The following is a 21,173-nucleotide window of genomic DNA, read 5'->3' as shown; positions in this document are numbered from 1 at the left end:
ATTTGGAATTTTTTGGGTTCATAAACTCGGTCGCAAGTTTATGATGTATATCAGTCGTTAAATAATATTGGAAATTCATTACACAAAAACATATCTAAAAGTCTAAATCATATATATACAATAAGACACTGAACAGCACCGTATAGTGCAGTCACACTGAAATGCCTTTACGTTAAAACATATTTTGTCGTTGTTTCGAGAAAATGGTTGAGCACAGAAAATTCAAACTGGTGTCTATTTAAGCTTCAATGAATTGTGGAGTTAATATCATATTTTTCTAGTTGTATACCTCTGAACCTGCAACTTCGCAGGTCATGTCTTAATAGAAAATTGTATAAAAAAAAAAAAAAAGAAAAATGAAGATTCCATAACAGTTATGGTACACAGTGAAGTTTTTATTCGCCGCTAGTGTAACGTGTGATGACAATTCAGAGAATGCTGTATAAGATATGTATTTAAATTGCCCTGCAGTGTGTCAGTGGTCTTGATTTCAACAATTTACCAATTTACAGTGAAATAGCGGCTTGGGAGATTAGGATGTTTTGAGTCGTCAGCAAGGTGTGTTCCAGTAATGTAGGGAATGTCTATTACTGTTGGCACTCCAGAACAAGCCTGTGTCACCATCTATTTAAATAAAAACAGGGACGGTATCAGGCCCCTGGCAACCAATCAACAGAAAATGAAGTGAAATATTAAGGATAATTCGAAAATTAATTGAAAAGAGACCATAAAAACAAAATAACAAATTCATAATAAATAAACTAAGGATAAGAAATGAAAACCCTAGAGAGACTACAAAAGTGTCATCTGCCCTTCGTATACGTGATGAGCTACTAAAAGTGATAAAGTTGTGAGTTCTATCCTATGATATCCAACTGTATCAAACGGCGTGACGTATCGCTCTGATATGTCAGAACTGCATACGAAAAAATAAGATAGATGAATATTCATTTTGTCGCGTCAAGGAAATGACATTCTAAAGCGATATCGCTATGAAATATCCTTGAGTGGCCCAATGAAATCGTTATAAACAAGTAAACATGTGTATAATTATTGTTACGAAGATAAACCTCATACCAAACAAAAAGCCTTGGACTAATTACCCGAGTAAGGTACATTGTATTTTTTGTTGCCCAGATGTTGAGGATTCTATAAACAAGATAAATACATAAGCAGGTACTTGACATGTTTTCTAAAATTATCAGATATATGAAAAATACGAGATTTATTGCATCACTGGGCTAGTGCACCTTCCCAAGATGTCAATATTTCTTACAATGACTTTGGATTTTCCTCAGTCGCCTCCTAGACTTCAAATGTTCGGCCCTGACAAGTCTTAGAAGGACGAAACATATTATCTTCATTGTTCGACTTTAATCTATTTTACTCTATTTTTTTTGTCAAAATATGTTATTAATTTCTGTGTCTTTTGCATAATTTTACTCATATTTTCATGCTTACAACTGTTCGGACGAAAACTAATTTGAATTAATTCCGTCATGACTTATTCGAAAGAATATATTGTTTACCTTGTTATTCCGATGTATATAACTACATAATTATAAATTTAAAAAAGAGCAAACGATAAGTTTGAAATTATATAAACCATCAAGATGTGTTGAATATGACACAGACTCTTTGAGACGAAGCGGATGTTACGTCATCTTTTTTGTGATACTCTACCTTAAATCCATCCCGAGTACATGAGACGAAAATGCCGCTGTAACCCTCGTGTAGCCTATCTTGTTGGTAGGTGTCGTTCCAAAATGTCCCTACCGGCGTGTAGGGCGGTAATTGTCGGGTTGTGTTACATTCAACGGCTACCTACACAAAGTAATATCATCATAAGTTTATTTTTAGTCTAACATATCTTCCGTCATATCTACCACATGCAGTCATTGCTAGTCTGTAATTTGTAACGCTTGGTTCAGTCCTTGTTCTGTTTGCAGTGAATGGTGCTTTACAATCTGTAGGACAAATTGAAATAGATGTGTTAGTGAAATTTCATCTTCATATACATATATCAGAGATTTGGATTTTCTCTTTGATTTCATAAAATTTGTTTTTATTATTTAATAAATAAGACGTTACAGGCTAGTTACAAAATAGAAAATTATTCATTGGTGAGTTTTTTTCTTCTTATTTCGAGTATTAGCTTTTGGCAAACCTTTGCAAATAACGATTGGTATGAACACACAGACATGCAGGTAGGGTGTAATAAATTTACCTACTAAAAAGAGGAGACTTAATTAAGGATTCAAACTGTTCTTATCTATAATCAACTCTATTTTGTAATGTCTCTCTTCACCCTGCCTAACTTAAAGCTTTTGATTTAACTTTCGCCTAAATGCTAAATGTGCCAGGACATGTAAGAGTCATATCAAATCAATCAGTTGTGACCCATTTATTTACAATGAACAACGTTAAAGACAGCGAAAAAATATCGACATGTAAACAGAATTCAAACACAAAGTTCGATAAAAAAAATACCAACATGTCAACATAATCATTATCTAAACTCAAGATTGATAAAATTCGAGTACAATATAAACAAAAGAAAGATTTACACGAATAAGACCATGTGTTCCGGAAGTGTAAACGACTTTTTTCTTCATCGATGACACCCGCCTTGTAAATTCTAAAATAATCGCAAAATAACAAAAACGATCTTCACGGAGATCCTAGAAAATGTACAAGAAAAATAAAACCATCAGTTTCGGAAGGGTAAGCGTCTTTTAAGATCACAATAGTTGAGAGTCAGAAATGACACGTCTACAATCTTGAAATAAATACAGTTGTGATAAACATAGCTCTAGAATATATTTTGTTTTTAAATATCTGATAATTTATAATATGAATTTACATGTTCATAGCCAAGAAATTCTTTAGATGTAAGTGATATAGGCGAGGTTTCCTTAACCTCATTATAGACCATATTTTATTTGTAATAATTTTTTATTAAAACTCCATTTTTTTCTGTTCACATTCCTAAAAATTTTTATTGTGAAAATTGTTCAGGACATTTTCAAATAATTCGCTGTTATCTTTCATGAAAATTCTCTCTTGATTTTCATGGTTATAAGAGATAACCATTTTCCGTATAATTTTTGAATTTGTAATATTGATCGACCAACCGACAACTTGTGCTATACAATCACAAATGTTTGCTTTACGTCAGATATTTCGGCTGATGTCAGGATTAAGTCCCGAACAATGTACGTACGCTTTGTCGATGCCTTGGGAGATTTCACAACTGCATTTTCTTTCCAGCTGTTTTAAGATGATTTCACGATAAATATATTGTTTATTACAGTGTACGAAAAAAGATCCTTCTGGAATCTTCCTTCGGGAAAAAAGAATAATAAAAACTTTACCGATAATCCCTTAAACCATAGGGCAGCATTTGAAGGTATTCCTGGGCAATTTGACATGAGAAAATCCTCGGTCTTTGACGTCCACCTATCTGGGCAATGTGCAGCTGAAGTCGCATTTATCTCCGCCAGGGCGTGTAACACCGCCATTTTATCACACGTATGGGCTGTTCCCTGTATCAAACCTATTAAGGGAATCGAGGTATAATGTAAAGTTCCACGTTCTTCAGCATTTACAGATACTTACCATTAAATGCATGACTCTAAATTTGTACGACTCTCGTATCTGACTCTAACTTTGTACGACTCTCGTATCTGACTCTAACTTTGTACGACTCTCGTATCTGACACTAACTTTGTACGACTCTCGTATCTCTAACTTTGTACGACTCTCGTATCTGACACTAACTTTGTACGACTCTCGTATCTGACTCTAACTTTGTACGACTCTCGTATCTGACACTAACTTTGTACGACTCTCGTATCTCTAACTTTGTACGACTCTCGTATCTGACACTAACTTTGTACGACTCTCGTATCTGACTCTAACTTTGTACGACTCTCGTATCTGACTCTAACTTTGTACGACTCTCGTATCTGACTCTGACTTTGTACGACTCTCGTATCTGACTCTAACTTTGTACGACTCTCGTATCTCTAACTTTGTACGACTCTCGTATCTGACTCTAACTTTGTACGACTCTCGTATCTCTAACTTTGTACGACTCTCGTATCTGACTCAAACTTTGTACGGCTCTCGTATCTGACTCTAACTTTGTACGACTCTCGTATCTGACACTAACTTTGTACGACTCTCGTATCTGACACTAACTTTGTACGACTCTCGTATCTGACTCTAACTTTGTACGACTCTCGTTTCTGACTCTAACTTTGTACGACTCTCGTATCTGACGCTAACTTTGTACGACTCTCGTATCTGACTCTAAATTTGTACGACTCTCGTATCTGACTCTAACTTTGTACGACTCTCGTATCTGACACTAACTTTGTACGACTCTCGTATCTGACACTAACTTTGTACGACTCTCGTATCTCTAACTTTGTACGACTCTCGTATCTGACTCTAACTTTGTACGACTCTCGTATCTGACTCTAACTTTGTACGGCTCTCGTATCTGACTCTAACTTTGTACGACTCTCGTATCTGACACTAACTTTGTACGACTCTCGTATCTGACACTAACTTTGTACGACTCTCGTATCTGACTCTAACTTTGTACGACTCTCGTTTCTGACTCTAACTTTGTACGACTCTCGTATCTGACTCTAACTTTGTACGACTCTCGTATCTGACTCTAAATTTGTACGACTCTCGTATCTGACTCTAACTTTGTACGACTCTCGTATCTGACACTAACTTTGTACGACTCTCGTATCTGACTCTAACTTTGTACGACTCTCGTATCTGACTCTAACTTTGTACGACTCTCGTATCTGACTCTAACTTTGTACGACTCTCGTATCTGACTCTAACTTTGTACGGCTCTCGTATCTGACTCTAACTTTGTACGGCTCTCGTATCTGACTCTAACTTTGTACGACTCTCGTATCTGACTCTAACTTTGTACGACTCTCGTATCTCTAACTTTGTACGACTCTCGTATCTGACTCTAACTTTGTACGACTCTCGTATCTGACTCTAACTTTGTACGACTCTCGTATCTGACTCTAACTTTGTACGACTCTCGTATCTGACTCTAACTTTGTACGACTCTCGTATCTGACACTAACTTTGTACGACTCTCGTATCTGACTCTAACTTTGTACGACTCTCGTATCTGACTCTAACTTTGTACGACTCTCGTATCTGACTCTAACTTTGTACGACTCTCGTATCTGACTCTAACTTTGTACGACTCTCGTATCTGACTCTAACTTTGTACGACTCTCGTATCTGACACTAACTTTGTACGACTCTCGTATCTGACTCTAACTTTGTACGACTCTCGTATCTGACTCTAACTTTGTACGACTCTCGTATCTGACTCTAACTTTGTACGACTCTCGTATCTGACACTAACTTTGTACGACTCTCGTATCTGACTCTAACTTTGTACGACTCTCGTTTCTGACTCTAACTTTGTACGACTCTCGTATCTGACTCTAACTTTGTACGACTCTCGTATCTGACTCTAACTTTGTACGGCTCTCGTATCTGACTCTAACTTTGTACGACTCTCGTATCTGACTCTAACTTTGTACGACTCTCGTATCTGACTCTAACTTTGTACGGCTCTCGTATCTGACTCTAACTTTGTACGGCTCTCGTATCTGACTCTAACTTTGTACGACTCTCGTATCTGACTCTAACTTTGTACGACTCTCGTATCTGACTCTAACTTTGTACGACTCTCGTATCTGACACTAACTTTGTACGACTCTCGTATCTGACTCTAACTTTGTACGACTCTCGTATCTGACTCTAACTTTGTACGACTCTCGTATCTGACTAACTTTGTACGACTCTCGTATCTCTAACTTTGTACGACTCTCGTATCTGACTCTAACTTTGTACGACTCTCGTATCTGACTCTAACTTTGTACGACTCTCGTATCTGACTAACTTTGTACGACTCTCGTACACTAGAATCTCACTAACTTTGAACGAATCTCGTATCTGACTCTAACTTTGTACGACTCTCGTATCTGACTCTAACTTTGTACGACTCTCGTATCTGACTCTAACTTTGTACGACTCTCGTATCTGACTCTAACTTTGTACGACTCTCGTATCTGACTCTAACTTTGTACGACTCTCGTATCTGACTCTAACTTTGTACGACTCTCGTATCTGACTCTAACTTTGTACGACTCTCGTATCTGACTCTAACTTTGTACGACTCTCGTATCTGACTCTAACTTTGTACGACTCTCGTATCTGACTCTAACTTTGTACGACTCTCGTATCTGACACTCTTTGTACGGCTCTCGTATCTGACACTAACTTTGTACGGCTCTCGTATCTGACTCTAACTTTGTACGACTCTCGTATCTGACACTAACTTTGTACGACTCTCGTATCTGACTCTAACTTTGTACGGCTCTCGTATCTGACTCTAAATTTGTACAACTCTCGTATCTGACTCTAACTTTGTACGACTCTCGTTTCTGACTCTAACTTTGTACGACTCTCGTATCTGACTCTAACTTTGTACGGCTCTCGTATCAATCGGTAAAACACACAGCCGATCCAAAAGGAAATAACATTAATTAACATTAAACAAATCAAAAGGTAAAAGACAAATGTTAAAAATCTTAAATGGGTATGTGAACACAAAAGATTAAAACGGTACGTCATAATCTATTATATAGACTAACATCTTTCAGGTAATGTAAAAATTTACAAATGTCAACAGTTTCTAAAAGGATCTTTAGATATGTAACATTACGATAAAAACATTCTCGAGTAGGCAGGTCAATGCAGTCCAATAAAAATGTTTAACAGTGAATGGCTCATCACATCCTATGTACTGAGGGTTATCTGCGCCTTTCCACATATACGGATGTGTAAGATATGTATGGCCCATCCGAAGACGGGCAAGGACAACCTCGTCTCAGTGGTTGTCTCTATAGCATGGAGACCATTCACCGATAACAGGTTTAACAGAGTGCAATTTATTATTGGTATATGTATTCCATTCCTCCTGCCACTGAGCTTTTAAAATTTGTTTCATATATGGTTTAAAATCGATAAAATGACGTTTAAAAAAGTTAATGTCGCTTTCTCCTCTCGTTTGAAATGATATTTAATTACTACTGTTGCGTTATAAAGCCGATACATAAATGTGACAAACTTGGACATGGGCCATAATTGCATGTTCTAACAGCATGGCTGTGACTGCCATTACAGTGATTTTGACAATGGCGACTCATATGACCAGGTCCACAGGATACGCTGCAATCGCTCCACTCTGACCATAGCTCTGTAACAAAAAGAGCTTGGACAGTGACCATATGACTATAACGAAAAGGGCTTGGAGGGTGATCATAGCAATATAACGAAAAGGGCTTGGGGAGTGACCATAGAACTAAAGCGAAAAGAGCTTGGGAGTGCTCATAGCACTAAAACGAAAAGGGCTTGGAGAGTAACCATAGCACTATTACGAAAAGGGCTTGGAGAGTGACCATAGCACTATAACCAAAAGAGCTTGGAGAGTGACCATAGCACCCTAATGAAAAGGGCTTGGAGAGTGACCATAGCACTAAAACGAAAAGGGCTTGGGGAGTGCTCATAGCACAAAAACGAAAAGGGCTTGGAGAGTAACCATAGCACTATTACGAAAAGGCCTTGGGGAGTGACCATAGAACTAAAGCGAAAAGAGCTTGGGAGTGCTCATAGCACTAAAACGAAAAGGGCTTGGAGAGTAACCATAGCACTATTACGAAAAGGGCTTGGAGAGTGACCATAGCACTATAACCAAAAGAGCTTGGAGAGTGACCATAGCACCCTAACGAAAAGGGCTTGGAGAGTGACCATAGCACTAAAACGAAAAGGCCTTGGGGAGTGACCATAGAACTAAAGCGAAAAGAGCTTGGGAGTGCTCATAGCACTAAAACGAAAAGGGCTTGGAGGGTGATCATAGCAATATAACGAAAAGGGCTTGGGGAGTGACCATATGACTATAACGAAAAGACCTTGGAGAGTGACCATAGCACTATAACGAAAAGGCCTTGGGGAGTGACATAGAACTAAAGCGAAAAGAGCTTGGGAGTGCTCATAGCACTAAAACGAAAAGGGCTTGGAGAGTAACCATAGCACTATTACGAAAAGGGCTTGGAGAGTGACCATAGCACTATAACCAAAAGAGCTTGGAGAGTGACCATAGCACCCTAACGAAAAGGGCTTGGGGAGTGACTATATCACTATAACGAAAAGGGCTTGGGGAGTGACCATACCACTATAACGAAAAGAGCTTGGAGAGTGACCATAGCATTATAACGAAAAGGGCTTGGAGAGTGACCAATGAACTATAACGAAAAGGGCTTGGAGAGTGACCATAGCACTATAACGAAAAGAGCTTGGAGAGTGACCATACCACTATAACGAAAAGGGCTTGGGGAGTGATCACAGCACTATAACGAAAAGGGCTTGGGGAGTGACTATCAAACTATAACGAAAAGGCCTTGGAAAGTGACCATAGAACTATAACGAAAAGGGCTTGGAGAGTGACCATAATACTATAACGAAAAGAGCGTGGAGAGAGCCATAGGACTATAACGAAAAGAGCTTGGAGAGTGACCATTACACTATAACGAAAAGAGCTTGGAGAGTGACCATACCAAAATAACGAAAAGGGCTTGGAGAGTGACCATAGCACTATAACGAAAAGGGCTTGGGGAGAGACCATACCACTACAACGAAAAGAGATTGGAGAGTGACCATAGGACTATAACGAAAAGAGCTTGGAGAGTGACTATATCACTATAACGAAAAGGGCTTGGGGAGTGACCATATCACTATAACGAAAAGGGCTTGGAGAGTGATCATAGCATTATAACGAAAAGAGCTTGGAGAGTGATCATAGCACTATTACGAAAAGGGCTTGGGGAGTGAACATATCACTATAACGAAAAGGGCTTGGAGAGAGACCATAAAACTATAACGAAAAGGGCTTGGAGAGTGACCTTAGCACTATAACGAAAAGGGCTTGGGGAGTGACCATTAAACTATAACGAAAAGAGCTTGGAGAGTGACCATAGCACTATATCGAAAAGAGCTTGGGGAGTGACCCTAGCAATATAACGAAAAGGGCTTGGAGAGAGACCATAGCACTATAACGAAAAGGGCTTGGAGAGTGACCATAGCACTATAACGAAAAGGGCTTGGAGAGAGACCATAAAACTATAACGAAAAGGGCTCGGAGAGTGACTATATCACTATTACGAAAAGAGCTTGAAGAGTGACTATATCACTATTACGAAAAGGGCTTGGAGAGTGACCAGATCACTATAACGAAAAGGGCTTGGAGAGTGATCATAGCACTATAACGAAAAGAGCTTGGAGAGTGACTATATCACTATTACGAAAATGGCTTGGGGAGTGACCATATCACTATAACGAAAAGGGCTTGGAGAGTGACCATACCACTATAACGAAAAGGGCTTGGAGAGTGATCATAGCACTATAACGAAAAGAGATTGGAGAGTGACTATATCACTATTACGAAAAGAGCTTGGAGAGTGACTATATCACTATAACGAAAAGGGCTTGGAGAGTGACCATATCACTATAACGAAAAGGGCTTGGAGAGTGACTATATCACTATTACGAAAAGGGCTTGGGGAGTGACCATATCACTATAACGAAAAGAGCTTGGAGAGTGACTATATCACTATAACGAAAAGAGCTTGGAGAGTGACTATATCACTATAACGAAAAGGGCTTGGAGAGAGATCATAAAACTATAACGAAAAGGGCTTGGAGAGAGACCATAAAACTATAACGAAAAGGGCTCGGAGAGTGACCATTACACTATAACGAAAAGGGCTTGGAGAGTGACTATATCACTATAACGAAAAGGGCTTGGAGAGAGGCCATAAAACTATAACGAAAAGGGCTTGGAGAGAGACCATAAAACTATAACGAAAAGGGCTTGGGGAGTGACCATATCACTATAACGAAAAGGGCTTGGGGAGAGACCATAAAACTATAACGAAAAGGGCTTGGAGAGAGACCATATCACTATAACGAAAAGGGCTCGGAGAGTGACCATTACACTATAACGAAAAGGGCTTGGAGAGAGACCATAAAACTATAACGAAAAGGGCTTGGGGAGTGACTATACCACTATAACGAAAAGGGCTTGGAGAGAGACCATAAAACTATAACGAAAAGGGCTCGGAGAGTGACCATTACACTATAACGAAAAGGGCTTGGAGAGAGACCATACCACTATAACGAAAAGGGCTTGGAGAGAGACCATAAAACTATAACGAAAAGGGCTTGGAGAGAGACCATAAAACTATAACGAAAAGGGCTTGGAGAGAGACCATAAAACTATAACGAAAAGGGCTCGGAGAGTGACCATTACACTATAACCAAAAGAGCTTGGAGAGTGACCATAGCACCCTAACGAAAAAGGGCTTGGAGAGTGACCATAGCACTAAAACGAAAAGGCCTTGGGGAGTGACCATAGAACTAAAGCGAAAAGAGCTTGGGAGTGCTCATAGCACTAAAACGAAAAGGGCTTGGAGGTTGATCATAGCAATATAACGAAAAGGGCTTGGGGAGTGACCATATGACTATAACGAAAAGACCTTGGAGAGTGACCATAGCACTATAACGAAAAGGCCTTGGGGAGTGACCATAGAACTAAAGCGAAAAGAGCTTGGGAGTGCTCATAGCACTAAAACGAAAAGGGCTTGGAGAGTAACCATAGCACTATTACGAAAAGGGCTTGGAGAGTGACCATAGCACTATAACCAAAAGAGCTTGGAGAGTGACCATAGCACCCTAACGAAAAGGGCTTGGGGAGTGACTATATCACTATAACGAAAAGGGCTTGGGGAGTGACCATACCACTATAACGAAAAGAGCTTGGAGAGTGACCATAGCATTATAACGAAAAGGGCTTGGAGAGTGACCAATGAACTATAACGAAAAGGGCTTGGAGAGTGACCATAGCACTATAACGAAAAGAGCTTGGAGAGTGACCATACCACTATAACGAAAAGGGCTTGGGGAGTGATCACAGCACTATAACGAAAAGGGCTTGGGGAGTGACTATCAAACTATAACGAAAAGGCCTTGGAAAGTGACCATAGAACTATAACGAAAAGGGCTTGGAGAGTGACCATAATACTATAACGAAAAGAGCGTGGAGAGAGCCATAGGACTATAACGAAAAGAGCTTGGAGAGTGACCATTACACTATAACGAAAAGAGCTTGGAGAGTGACCATACCAAAATAACGAAAAGGGCTTGGAGAGTGACCATAGCACTATAACGAAAAGGGCTTGGGGAGAGACCATACCACTACAACGAAAAGAGATTGGAGAGTGACCATAGGACTATAACGAAAAGAGCTTGGAGAGTGACTATATCACTATAACGAAAAGGGCTTGGGGAGTGACCATATCACTATAACGAAAAGGGCTTGGAGAGTGATCATAGCATTATAACGAAAAGAGCTTGGAGAGTGATCATAGCACTATTACGAAAAGGGCTTGGGGAGTGAACATATCACTATAACGAAAAGGGCTTGGAGAGAGACCATAAAACTATAACGAAAAGGGCTTGGAGAGTGACCTTAGCACTATAACGAAAAGGGCTTGGGGAGTGACCATTACACTATAACGAAAAGAGCTTGGAGAGTGACCATAGCACTATATCGAAAAGAGCTTGGGGAGTGACCCTAGCAATATAACGAAAAGGGCTTGGAGAGAGACCATAGCACTATAACGAAAAGGGCTTGGAGAGTGACCATAGCACTATAACGAAAAGGGCTTGGAGAGAGACCATAAAACTATAACGAAAAGGGCTCGGAGAGTGACTATATCACTATTACGAAAAGAGCTTGGAGAGTGACTATATCACTATTACGAAAAGGGCTTGGAGAGTGACCAGATCACTATAACGAAAAGGGCTTGGAGAGTGACCATAGCACTATAACGAAAAGGGCTTGGGGAGTGACCATATCACTATAACGAAAAGGGCTTGGAGAGAGACCATACCACTATAACGAAAAGGGCTTGGAGAGTGACCATACCACTATAACGAAAAGGGCTTGGAGAGTGATCATAGCACTATAACGAAAAGAGATTGGAGAGTGACTATATCACTATTACGAAAAGGGCTTGGGGAGAAAAGGGCTTGGACCATATCACTATAACGAAAAGGGCTTGGAGAGAGACCATACCACTATAACGAAAAGGGCTTGGAGAGTGACCATACCACTATAACGAAAAGGGCTTGGAGAGAGACAAAGGAGGATAACGAAAAGAGCTTGGAGAGTGACTATATCACTATAACGAAAAGGGCTTGGAGAGTGACTATATCACTATAACGAAAAGGGCTTGGAGAGTGACCATAAAACTATAACGAAAAGGGCTTGGAGAGAGACCATAAAACTATAACGAAAAGGGCTTGGGGAGTGATCACAGCACTATAACGAAAAGGGCTTGGGGAGTGACTATCAAACTATAACGAAAAGGCCTTGGAAAGTGACCATAGAACTATAACGAAAAGGGCTTGGAGAGTGACCATAATACTATAACGAAAAGAGCGTGGAGAGAGCCATAGGACTATAACGAAAAGAGCTTGGAGAGTGACCATTACACTATAACGAAAAGAGCTTGGAGAGTGACCATACCAAAATAACGAAAAGGGCTTGGAGAGTGACCATAGCACTATAACGAAAAGGGCTAGAGACCATACCACTATAACGAAAAGGGCTTGGAGAGTGACCATAGGACTATAACGAAAAGAGCTTGGAGAGTGACTATAACGAAAAGGGCTAGATAACAAAAGGGCTTGGAGAGAGACCATGACTATAACGAAAAGGGCTTGGGGAGTGACCATATCATAGCACTATAACGAAAAGAGCTTGGAGAGTGATCATAGCAGAGTGACTATATATAACGAAAAGAGCTTGGAGAGTGAGTAGACTATTACGAAAAGGGCTTGGGGAGTGAACATATCTATAACGAAAAGGGCTTGGAGAGAGACCATAAAACTATAACGAAAAGGGCTTGGAGAGTGACCTTAGCACTATAACGAAAAGGGCTTGGGGAGTGACCATTACACTATAACGAAAAGAGCTTGGAGAGTGACCATAGCACTATATCGAAAAGAGCTTGGGGAGTGACCCTAGCAATATAACGAAAAGGGCTTGGAGAGAGACCATAGCACTATAACGAAAAGGGCTTGGAGAGTGACCATAGCACTATAACGAAAAGGGCTTGGAGAGAGACCATAAAACTAACGAAAAGGGCTCGGAGAGTGACTATATCACTATTACGAAAAGAGCTTGGAGAGTGACTATATCACTATTACGAAAAGGGCTTGGAGAGTGACCAGATCACTATAACGAAAAGGGCTTGGAGAGTGATCATAGCACTATAACGAAAAGAGCTTGGAGAGTGACTATATCACTATTACGAAAAGGGCTTGGGGAGTGACCATATCACTATAACGAAAAGGGCTTGGAGAGTGACCATACCACTATAACGAAAAGGGCTTGGAGAGTGATCATAGCACTATAACGAAAAGAGATTGGAGAGTGACTATATCACTATTACGAAAAGAGCTTGGAGAGTGACTATATCACTATAACGAAAAGGGCTTGGAGAGTGACCATATCACTATAACGAAAAGGGCTTGGAGAGTGACTATATCACTATTACGAAAAGGGCTTGGGGAGTGACCATATCACTATAACGAAAAGAGCTTGGAGAGTGACTATATCACTATAACGAAAAGAGCTTGGAGAGTGACTATATCACTATAACGAAAAGGGCTTGGAGAGAGACCATAAAACTATAACGAAAAGGGCTTGGAGAGAGACCATAAAACTATAACGAAAAGGGCTTGGAGAAATATCACTATAACGAAAAGGCTTGGGGAGAGACCATAAAACTATAACGAAAAGAGGAGAGAGACCATATCACTATAACGAAAAGGGCTTGGAGAGTGACCATTACACTATAACGAAAAGGGCTTGGAGAGTGACTATATCACTATAACGAAAAGGGCTTGGAGAGAGGCCATAAAACTATAACGAAAAGGGCTTGGAGAGAGACCATAAAACTATAACGAAAAGGGCTTGGGGAGTGACCATATCACTATAACGAAAAGGGCTTGGGGAGAGACCATAAAACTATAACGAAAAGGGCTTGGAGAGAGACCATATCACTATAACGAAAAGGGCTCGGAGAGTGACCATTACACTATAACGAAAAGGGCTTGGAGAGAGACCATAAAACTATAACGAAAAGGGCTTGGGGAGTGACCATACCACTATAACGAAAAGGGCTTGGAGAGAGACCATAAAACTATAACGAAAAGGGCTCGGAGAGTGACCATTACACTATAACGAAAAGGGCTTGGAGAGAGACCATACCACTATAACGAAAAGGGCTTGGAGAGAGACCATAAAACTATAACGAAAAGGGCTTGGAGAGAGACCATAAAACTATAACGAAAAGGGCTTGGAGAGAGACCATAAAACTATAACGAAAAGGGCTCGGAGAGTGACCATTACACTATAACGAAAAGGGCTTGGAGAGAGACCATAAAACTATAACGAAAAGGGCTTGGGGAGTGACCATACCACTATAACGAAAAGGGCTTGGAGAGAGACCATAAAACTATAACGAAAAGGGCTCGGAGAGTGACCATTACACTATAACGAAAAGGGCTTGGAGAGAGACCATAAAACTATAACGAAAAGGGCTCGGAGAGTGACCATTACATTATAACGAAAAGGGCTTGGAGAGTGACTATATCACTATAACGAAAAGGGCTTGGGGAGTGACCATATCACTATTACGAAAAGGGCTTGGGGAGTGACCATTACACTATAACGAAAAGGGCTTGGAGAGTGACTATATCACTATAACGAAAAGGGCTTGGGGAGTGACCATATCACTATAACGAAAAGGGCTTGGGGAGTGACCATATCACTATAACGAAAAGGGCTTGGAGAATGACCATAGCACTATAACGAAAAGGGCTTGGGGAGTGACCATTACACTATAACGAAAAGAGCTTGGAGAGAGACCATAAAACTATAACGAAAAGGGCTTGGAGAGTGACCATATCACTATAACGAAAAAAGCTTGGGGAGTGACCATTACACTATAACGAAAAGGGCTTGGAGAGTGACTATATCACTAAAGCGAAAAGGGCTTGGAGAGTGACCATTACACTATAACGAAAAGAGCTTGGGGAGTGACCATTACACTATAACGAAAAGAGCTTGGGGAGTGACCATTACACTATAACGAAAAGAGCTTGGAGAGTGATCATAGCACTAAAGCGAAAAGGGCTTGGAGAGTGACCATAACACTATAACGAAAAGAGCTTGGGGAGTGACCATTACACTATAACGAAAAGAGCTTGGAGAGTGACTATATCACTATAACGAAAAGGGCTTGGAGAGTGATCATAGCACTAAAACGAAAAGGGCATGGGGAGTGACCATAACACTATAACGAAAAGAGCTTGGGGAGTGACCATTACACTATAACGAAAAGAGCTTGGAGAGTGACTATATCACTATAACGAAAAGGGCTTGGAGAGTGACCATAGCACTATATCGAAAAGGGCTTGGAGAGTGACCATACCACTATAACAAAAAGGGCTTGGAGAGTGACCATACCACTATAGTGTGGTCGGGTGGTGCAGTGTTAACGCGCTCGCCTTTCAAATAGCCGACCGGGGTTCGATTTCTGGAACGGACGTGGAAAGGTAAGGGGTCACCTGCCCGACCAAGTGGGTTTTCCCCGGGTACTCCGGTTTCCTCCCACAATAAGACCCCTCGCGCGCTTACATCCGTGTGATTAGAGTGATTAGTATAAGTTGACATAACTTGTTTCGCAATTGTTTTAAAATATATAAAGTTTATATTTATAATGAAAAGAGCTTGGAGAGTGACCATACCACTATAACGAAAAGAGCGTGGAGAGTGACCATACCACTATAGGGTGGTCGGGTCGCGAAAAGAGCTTGGAGAGATATTGGAAAGGCAAACAATAACAGAAAACTGATTTGACGAGAAAAAATCTTAAAAAGACGGCAAATTACAAATTAATGAAACAAATAAAATATTATAGCAACAAAATTTACAGACACACTTACGGACAACGGACAAAGCTAGTTTTATAATACAGAAAGAAGATAAAATATTCCCCATAAGGTCACGGTGGATAGATTAAAAAAGGAATACAAGAGAGAGTAATTACAGCGTTTGAATACAAACCAGTTGTAACCGACTTTAATCTAGTAGTCAAGGTTAAAGTTTCTTCAAAAGTTCAAAGTTCACACTTAACCACTTTTGAAAAATAATGTGCACAAGTTATCACCTGTGCTCCTCGCAGATTTAAAGTTTATAGAGTTATTTCCTGTAATGTTATAGCATAAGGCTAAATTATTAGGAAAGAGGAGACAGAATGACGTCAGTGAAGACAACAACATTCTGTAATAAACAATAATATACCTGGGCATTCTCCGTGGTTACAATGCCGGGTTTCTATCGCCTGGTGGTGATCTAAACAGTTGTGTCGGCAGTGACGAGATTGAGTGCCACTCCCACAAGTCACGCTACAACCTCCCCAATCTGTCCAGTCTGTCATGTTGGCAGCCCCGAAAGAATAAGACGCTTATTCTACATCAACACTTACAAATCATTTCACACAATGGTAATGTACATGTGTCAAAATGCTATTTCACTTTGAGGCCCTTAAGAATTTATAAGATCATTTTATCCATACGAGTAAGCGGACCTGACACTGAAAATAAACGACACACAAATATTGATTAAATGCAAGTAATAATTCATTAAAATTTGGAGTCGGCAAAATGATTTTTTTTCTGTTGCTATTAAAACAGCAAGTTATTATATCTGATATCTTTATAAAACAATCTTAATGATGCGTTACCATAATCACCTACAAAGAATAGACACATATAGTGTGATGTAAGATGGTTTACCGTGAAAGAGAAAATAAAGTAAACGAATGAAAAAAAATCCACACCTAATTGTTAATGATGTGTTCTGCTGATAAGTAAAAATGGATTTCATTTCCACATATTCTACTTTACCCAGATTTACAGATATTTTGTTATTTTCGAGACAACTATTTTTTAAAAATACATTTTAGTCCTTCATGGCACAGTAAGGGTATGATACTTTGATATTTAAACAATATGTGAAAATGTTAAAATTTATTTGATTTAAATATCTTTATTTGCATAGCAACCTAAACACGAGAATGTTCTTAAATGACATAAATGTTTTTACCATCTTCTGGTATAAAACATTTTTAAGACCTTAAGTTTTGATAAAAAGATTTTCAAAGATCCTTTTAGCAATTAAAATAGAGGGGTTCCTGTGCTTCATTTTTTTGCAATTGTCACCCCAATAGCCAGTTACTGTCCAAGATCAGGAAATCAACTGAAATATTTTTTTACGGGTCCAAAAAATCCGGGACAGCGGTCACCAAGTCGGAATTCAAGAATTTGAAATCTTTCATTTGTGGTGATAATTCATACAAAATTTAATTAACATCTATTTCTGATTTCAAGACTTACATTTACGTTTCTTGGCAACCAGAAAGCGTTAGAATGTTGACGTTATTACTCGAATCACACCGTCAACTACACCCTCAAAATATATAGTCCACGAGTGAAAGTACTTCAAAACATGATTAAAAATCGCCTGTTTTCTACTAACAAGAACAACTACAGATGAGAAAGTATAGTAAAAGACAACGTCCAAGATATTACATTGGAATTCATTTTATAAAGAATTATGTCTTACTTCCGGTCAAAACATCGAAGAAGTACAACCTTAAGGTATTTGCGTGGGGAAAGATAAGACAATGAGGTACAGTCAGACATTGTAGTAAAGATATATTTATACTTACGTGGACACGAACCGTGATGACATTTCCGGATTTCCGTCACGTGTTGTAGACTTGCACAGTGCTGTGTACAATTCCTTCCCTGTGTACCATGACCGCAGCTTACACTGCACCTTCCCCACTCACTCCACACTGGTACAATATATAGAATATGGTCAGACGTATTCACCACTTTATCAAGCTGAATCAAATTTACATCTATATCAATATGTTTGGTTATAATTTCTATATTTAGATTTTTCAAAATTGTTGACTTTTAGGTTAATTTAAAAATGACAATTTCACAATTTCTAGCTCGGCTTCTTTATCACTACCAAGAGATACAGTTAACACGTGTATATTTAAAACTGTAATGTGAAATAAAGTCAAGTGTCTATGTCACGTTTTCTCGGTCTTATGTACGTTTACACACAATATAGGTTTCATCAGTGACACTTGAAAAGTCATTTGGAGTACCACAGAAATATTATGATTATCTTGATTAAATAATAGAATGACGCTCACCTGGACAATGAGGCATGCTGCATGAACGAGTCTCCATATGCCCATGAATGTTATTGCAGTGATGACAATGTCGCACCTGTTTTCCAATCCCACAGGTGGCGCTGCAGTCACTCCAATCACCCCAAACTATGTGTGGATATATAAAATTGTAAGCTTATAATACTAAACATTACAAAGTTACTTCAAAAATATCATTTTACCGTAAGATTGGGATTATTATGATAACTATTGACATTGTCGATTTGCTGCAACCGAGAAATTACAGAGTTCTGAAGAGTAAATGACATTATCCTTTATATTAATGAGCATACGTGATAATATTATTCAAATGAACCTGCACCCTAAAGTGAAAAAAATGTCTTGAACATATAAATGTTAAATGTTAGATATATATTATATTTCTTTAAAGTGACTCTACAAAACGAGAATTGATACAGTGAATCTTTGAAATAAAATTAATGTATTCGACTATTTCTTATGAGTAGCCAACTCTACAAAATTAGAAATATTCCTTAAGCTTATGTTTGTCATCCACTGAACAATTACATGTATTAAAACAAATATGTCATTCCTGAGTATTGATAATGCACGAAATTCTTCCTCAACACAATTTACCTAAATAATGGGAAACTTTAATAATATTTCTATATTAAAACTCAATTCAAATATATAACGACGGTTACGTGACGTAATGATAGATTTACCAATTGTGTTGTCAAACCTTCTGGACCTACTGCAGCATCCACTTTCACAGTCCTGGCATTCTGAAAGAAGATCTTTTAGTTTTTAGTTTGTTCATTTAATCTTAGTGATTGCTTGCAAATAAACTATTTAACGGTTAAATATAGGATAGCGATTTTTGAGATATCGATAATAATTGACAAGTACCAACCAAGAAACGCGCAGTGAGATAGAGTTACTTCCCTTGGTATATTCAAGTTTGTTGTTTACTTGCATGGCAATTTGAAAGATAAATATAGCTTTGGTTGATTAATGAGCGGTTTCTTTTCATCACTGACAAATAATTCTATGGACTGGTATTGTATGTTATTATCAAACTTTCAGAATTTAAATACTATTTGTTATATATTTATGACTTTTTGTTAATAACGTGAATGTTACGTTTTAAAATCAAAAGATGCAGGTCGATGAAATTGTGGGACTGTTTCACGGATGTCACAGTAAGTCATTGTGAAAATTTTCTTTGTGCGATGTGGAGCTGGACGTGTCTGGTGTTTGTTGGTTTGTCTGTTAATTCCGCGTTTGTATACTTTGTTTTCAATGTGCACGTTACATGACATAGTTGGACTGACCAAAGTTTACATGGCGGGGTCACAGATGAACCAAAAGACGCCCACTTTTCTGAAACACCTGGTCTTATTTCCTTTATGCTTTTTATGAGTCTCCGTTTAATTAAAAACTTTCTTTTGTTCATATTTTGCCTCAATTTTATCAAATTTGGGGTTGGCGTATGTTATGTTTATATGTTGGTATTATCCTATGTATGGGCTAGAAAATTTACCGCATCAGTTTTGGGCTGCAGTCTTAGTATCGTTAACGATATACTTTTTTCATAAGATTGATAACTTATATTCTGTCACTAATTAGATTTCTTCTCCATTTGAAATATGGCATACCATTGCAGATAGTTAGTTCTGACAGACGCACGTATCCATGCTGTAATACAAAAACACTTGCCAGATTAAATCCTCGAGTTTTAAAAACAAAGTACTTACTATTATAATATACATTTGTCTGGAATATTATTCTAAAACAAAGAACGTGTCGATAGAATTATAATCCACGCTCAATAATCATAATAATCAAATCTTATGAAACTCGGGCAAGATATGCACATTAAGAATTCCTAAGCATGTCCTATAACTAGGAATCGTGATCGATTTCTTTTAAAGCATGCAAGAGAAATGAGAAACGAGAGAAAATTAAAACAAAGTAAAATCATACATCAAACTGAACAAAACTGACGTTTACTGACCAACCTTTATCCCGGTATCGAATATATATGCCCATTGATATATCTTCCTTAATTGTGACTGTTTAACACATGATTCAGCTGTGAGTACATCGATGACTGGAGCTTTGAGGCTGGCAGTGATCCGAATCTCGGTATCGGAAACAGCGCATAAACATTCGTCTTCACCGGCAACGGTGACGAAAAGGGGCGCCACCAACAACAGATAATGGGCTTGAAACATTCCAGCTATATCATAAATAATTAAGTGATGATTATGTTTTTGTTTGAAAGAGTCAAAATCTTGCACAAATGAATATGTTCGTATCATTATATTCAGGTGTTGCTTTTACAGACACATTGAATAATTTCACATACATGTAGTCACTACATACAAAATGGCACCTTCTTAAGGAACTATAGAATCATGCACGAGGTACCATCTGATATGTAACAAATGAAGCGTGTTTAAGAGTACTTGAACTAGGACAAGCTAAAATGAGCATTTTGGTGAGTTTCCTAAATCACCTAACATCTATATATGATCTAAATTACCTATTGTAAACGATTACAAGATCCTTTTGTAATAGGTTCGATTATTCAGACAAACATTGTAGAAAAGGGACTTTAAAGTCAATTCAGATATATATCTAAGGTCTGCAAGTACGTTACAATGTAATCTGTGCGTGTGTAATTTAACCTCGTTATCTAAACCTAAAGTT

General features: G+C 38.6%; 1 protein-coding gene across 1 annotated transcript; it reads right to left on the bottom strand.

Annotated features, from left to right (window-relative positions):
- Positions 1-498: 498 nt before the first annotated feature.
- LOC132558140 (A disintegrin and metalloproteinase with thrombospondin motifs adt-1-like) lies at positions 499-20,695 on the bottom strand. The gene is made up of 10 exons (XM_060222670.1): positions 20,480-20,695; positions 19,184-19,243; positions 18,814-18,820; positions 18,480-18,605; positions 17,979-18,107; positions 16,550-16,678; positions 7,187-7,315; positions 3,375-3,556; positions 1,684-1,824; positions 499-624 (listed from the first exon to the last, which is right to left on the bottom strand). Exons 1-10 carry the CDS (start codon positions 20,693-20,695, stop codon positions 499-501), a joined length of 1,245 nt encoding a protein of 414 aa, XP_060078653.1.
- Between the last annotated feature and the right edge of the window lie 478 nt (positions 20,696-21,173).

This window comes from Ylistrum balloti, unplaced genomic scaffold (genome assembly GCF_031769215.1).
Source record: "Ylistrum balloti isolate Yb309-2 unplaced genomic scaffold, AGI_CSIRO_Ybal_v1 Utg370760, whole genome shotgun sequence".
Taxonomy (NCBI): domain Eukaryota; kingdom Metazoa; phylum Mollusca; class Bivalvia; order Pectinida; family Pectinidae; genus Ylistrum; species Ylistrum balloti.
This window is presented reverse-complemented; position numbering and strand designations above follow the sequence as displayed.